Here is a 4,625-nt window from a genome sequence, read left to right on the forward strand (position 1 = left end):
TTATTTTCATGTTAAAGTGTGGAAATTCAACATTCCTATGAGAATAAGGTCCCTAACTTTTCACTAACACTCACCCTTAATTTAATTTATTTATTTTTTATTTTTTAATTAAATTAAATTTGTAAAAATCTAACTTTTGACTAAACACATGCATAGAAATATTATTCCCAAAAGTAATAATTTCAGGATTATGATTCTAAAGAATATAATTTTATAACTTGAAACAAACACACCCGAAGTAGATTGATTATGTAAAGTTGATTTTACTTAGAGACATGGTAATTAAAATTGAATTGGATTGCCCGATTTAATTGATTGAAGAGGAAATCAAAACCCTAGCCAATCTATATTAACATGCAAAAGAACTGAGATTTAAATCGAAAAATTGAGAATTTAGATGACTTTTAATGTCAGACTGAATTTTATTTTTAATTACTAAAAAAATATGATAAAGAATTTCGTTTTAAATCAAAATGTTCCTTGATTTAATTTATTTCTTTTTTTTTTTCTAATCAGTTTAGTTTTGTACACAATAACATAGAAAAACCAAATAGAAAAACTAAATTAAAAACTATTTTCAATTTTTTTGTTCTTCTATATCCATTTGATAAAATAAAAATGAATTATATATAATAATACATATGAAGATTGTTAATTATAATTATTATTATTATTATTATTATTATTATTATTATTATTATTATTAAAATAAAATTCTCATTCTACCTGGCCTATAACTCATTACTTTTTCAATTCTACATTAAATAGAGATGGTTTTATATAAAGTCTAATGTGAAAATTTATAGAAGTCTTTTATTAAAATATTACAAATATTTTTATTTAAAGAAACTATACATATATAAAAAGGAGTTTTATAATTAAGCACAGAGATACCAACTTATTGTTAGATAAAATTCATCACAAGGAACTGTTCAAGGAAGTAAAACTAGTAAGAAAGCATAGATTGCATTCTCAATTTTCTTTTCTATCTTATTTTTGTTTGCAGCTTAAATTCTTCACCAATAAGCTGTTTCATATTAGAAACTTCCACAGTAAGCAGCTCAAATGACCTATCAAATTTTGTCTTCAACACTCTTTTCTTCATTGAATTCATTCCATTCAAAACATTCAACTCACTCTCACTCTCACTCTCAGCCAAATCAATTCTCTTTAACCTCTCATTCTTTGGTATCCCCAAGAAAGTAACCTTTTCAATGACCCAGTTTTTATCCAAAGCAAATTTTCCATTAGTAACATTTGATCTAACAGAAACACTATTGTTATGCAATTCACCATAAAATCTAACAAATGTCCAGTGCTCTTTCTCTTCTATATCAACAGCCTCACCATCATCCAAATAAACTTGTCCATAACTATTTCCATTTCCATTAAAAACAATCACAAGTTCGAATGCGGTTTTCCTGGCCGTTTCGGTCGTCATTGCTTCACCTTGTAAGGCCAAAATGTTACCTTCTCCAACATGCACATTTATGTGATCAGATGGTGCATCAAGTGTGACATGTTTACCTGATTCCGCATTCACCGAGTTTGAGAAGTTAAAGAGATCAAACCAATTTCCTTTAGGAAAGTATGCATCAACTGTCACTGCACTGGATTGTAGCACAGGTGAGACTAGAACTCCTTTGCCTAGTAGAAACTGTGAGTTTATTTCATATGTTGCACTATCCTCAGGGAATGAAAAGAATAATGGTCGCGCTATAGGTGTGCCTTTTGTGTTTGATTCGTACATTAGTGTGTAGAAATAAGGAAGAAGGCGATAGCGAAGGCCAAGCACTTTTCGAGCTGATGCTGCAACTGAATCCCAAATGTAAAGCTCCTGACTGATGGCATGGTTATCTGAGTGATCTCTTGCAAACGGGTAAAAGGCTCCTAACTACACATTAAAGAAAATAAAAAGTATTAGATATGCATAAATCATAATACAATTTTGATGAGGAATGAATGTTTGTTACCTGGATCCAGCGACGACAAAGTTCTTCATTAGTGTCGCCTGAGAAGCCGCATATATCTGCGCCAGCCATTGGAATTCCAGAGATTCCAGAGTTCAATATTGATGGAATTGAGTATGCTAAATCATTCCATGTTGCAGCATTATCTCCTGTCCAATGAGCTGTATACTTTCCCGAGCTTACGAAAGTTGATCTACTCAAAATGAATGGCCTTTTACCAGTTATACTCACCAAAGCCTTGTTTGTTGCTTTGCATTCAAGTAATCCATACAAATTGTGTGAATCATACTCGGTGATATTACCATAATGTAAAGATGTTGCTGGAACTGTTTTGTTGTTAATCGGTCGTTGAGTTCCACTACTGTTAATTTTGTAGGGAGGATTGTCCAGATTAGAATGTGGAGTGGCATCAGAAGTTATGAAATTTGATAACTCATTCATGTCAAGCCAAAGACCGTCAAAAGGAAGAAGTTCCCTAAACGATTTGATTTCATCACCCCAAAATTCTTGACTATGAGGGTTAAGAAAATCAGGATAGTAAACTGGTCCAGGCCAAACTTCACCTAGATAGTTGGTTCCATTTCTCTTTATATAAATATCAGCTTTTAAACCTCTAACATAGGTTGCATATGTGCTATTCACATTGATACCTGTGTGCAAAATTTGCCTCAAATCAATGGAATATGTATAAATGCCAAAAATACACTATGGTCTTAAAATTAGGTACCTGGATCCAAGATAAGTACATATTTCTGACCATATTTGTGAAGTGTATTGACAAAATTTCTCATCTTTTCTACCGGAAAATTAACAGGATCGAGTGTGAAATCCTTATATGCATCCATGTAATCAATATCCGTCCACATAACTTCAAGAGGTATACCGGCTTTTGCATAGTTGGTTACCACACCTTGGAGATCACTTACATTCTTGTAGCCCCATCGACATTGATGAAAACCTTTACAACCAGTTAACAACGATGTGGATTAGCAAAAGAATTCGATATAACGAATCAGCATGAATAGAAGGACAAAAAAGGAATGAAGCCATGTTGAACTTACCAAAAGACCAATAAGGCATAGGAGCAGGCCTACCAATGAGTTGAGTGTACTGATCCAAAACCAATTCAGGAGAAGAACCAGCAAAGAAATAGAAATCAAAAACACCACCGATCACCTTATAAGTAACACGATCGCCGCTATAAACAACATCCATTCCATTACTGTTAAGAAGCAAAACACCATGTGTGCTTCCACTTTTCACTCTACCATCAGATGAACCCTTTCTCACATCCAAATAAAAAGGGTGAGAGCCATAAAGGTTCACATCAGGATTGGAACTACCAATATCTTCATTCCAAAGAGTGAAAGTTTGGTTTGGTTGTAACTTGAAGGAACTCTTAGTGTGCTCTCCAAAACCATACAGAGAAGCTCTCTTTGATGGCAGAGAGGAAGAAAGTTGCAAGTATTGATCTTTAAACACTAGAAACGTTTCAGGGTTTAAAGGGTGTTCTGGTAGAGTGTTAAAGATTATATCTTTGTTGGATTTGCGTGAGATGGTGAAACCAAATGGAATTGTGTCGTGAAGTATGAAGATAAGGTCTGAATTTGGATGTGTGAGTATGCGTTTTGAGTTTTCAGGATTTTGGAAGAGAATAGAGTGAGATAGAGAAGAAGATGAAGATGATGATGAGTCTCTTGGAATCAGTTCTTGTGGAATTTCCCATCTTTTGTTATGTGAATCAGTGATCCTTACTCTTAATCTATCTTTGGTCTCAAAACTGCAATTCAGAGTTGAAAAAAACAGTAAATATATGATTATGTCTGCTGAGACAAGAAAATAGCATAAAACTATGATTGGTTACCTGGCAGTGAGGTTGAGGAAAGGAATGTCTGTTCCAAAAACAGAAGAGGGTTTGATGAGTTTAAGGTTAGCCGTCAAAGAACTTGCTGTGGGATTATTGGTTACAGTTGTGATTATGTAGCCATAACCAACTTGTGAATCTGCCACAGTTTGAAATATAATTATGCAAATAATGAAACAGAAGAATAAGGTTTGTAGTTGAGTAGTTTGAGGTCTGCAATTTGTAACCATTTTGGTTGTTTTGATGAGTTTATGGGAGAGCATAGAAACTCTCTTATATAATAATTGAAAGTTTGAAACACTTGACAAGGAGTACCATGTATGGAGTCTCAGTCTATATTAAATTCAATTATTTTGAAGGGTTAGTCAAGTTCTACTAGAAGGAAATGAAAAATGGTCGAGGCAAGTCATGTTCACTTGGAGACAGGACCACCATTGTTTCTTGCAACCGACAGCCACTTTCCACATACAATAGGTTTTTAGGCTAAATAGAATGTTTAAAGATAAATTTTTATTGTCTATTTTCTTAAAGAAGTATTAAGCATAAGTATACTTACCTAAAATCAGGTCTACTAAAATGACACTCAGTTTCTTTTTTAGGTTTGAGTTTATATATATCAACGAAATGTATGTTTTAATGACAGATAAAAAATCATTTAGATAAATATCATCTATATCTAAAGTTTCGATTATCACTAAAAAAAAAAAATTGGGGTGGGGGTGGGTATTATTCTTTTGACCTCAAAATAGATTATTCTAAATTAGAAGGAGTGTCAATGCACTTTTTATATT

General features: G+C 33.0%; 1 protein-coding gene across 1 annotated transcript; it reads right to left on the reverse strand.

Moving 5' to 3' along the window:
• Window positions 1-811: 811 nt before the first annotated feature.
• Window positions 812-4,298, reverse strand: LOC131595335 (alpha-glucosidase-like). The gene is made up of 5 exons (XM_058867660.1): window positions 3,835-4,298; window positions 3,032-3,750; window positions 2,698-2,928; window positions 1,974-2,620; window positions 812-1,894 (listed from the first exon to the last, which is right to left on the reverse strand). Exons 1-5 carry the CDS (start codon window positions 4,095-4,097, stop codon window positions 986-988), a joined length of 2,769 nt encoding a protein of 922 aa, XP_058723643.1. The 5' UTR covers window positions 4,098-4,298; the 3' UTR covers window positions 812-985.
• Window positions 4,299-4,625: the final 327 nt, after the last annotated feature.

The sequence above is a fragment of the Vicia villosa genome, linkage group LG4 (assembly GCF_029867415.1).
Source record: "Vicia villosa cultivar HV-30 ecotype Madison, WI linkage group LG4, Vvil1.0, whole genome shotgun sequence".
Lineage (NCBI taxonomy): Eukaryota > Viridiplantae > Streptophyta > Magnoliopsida > Fabales > Fabaceae > Vicia > Vicia villosa.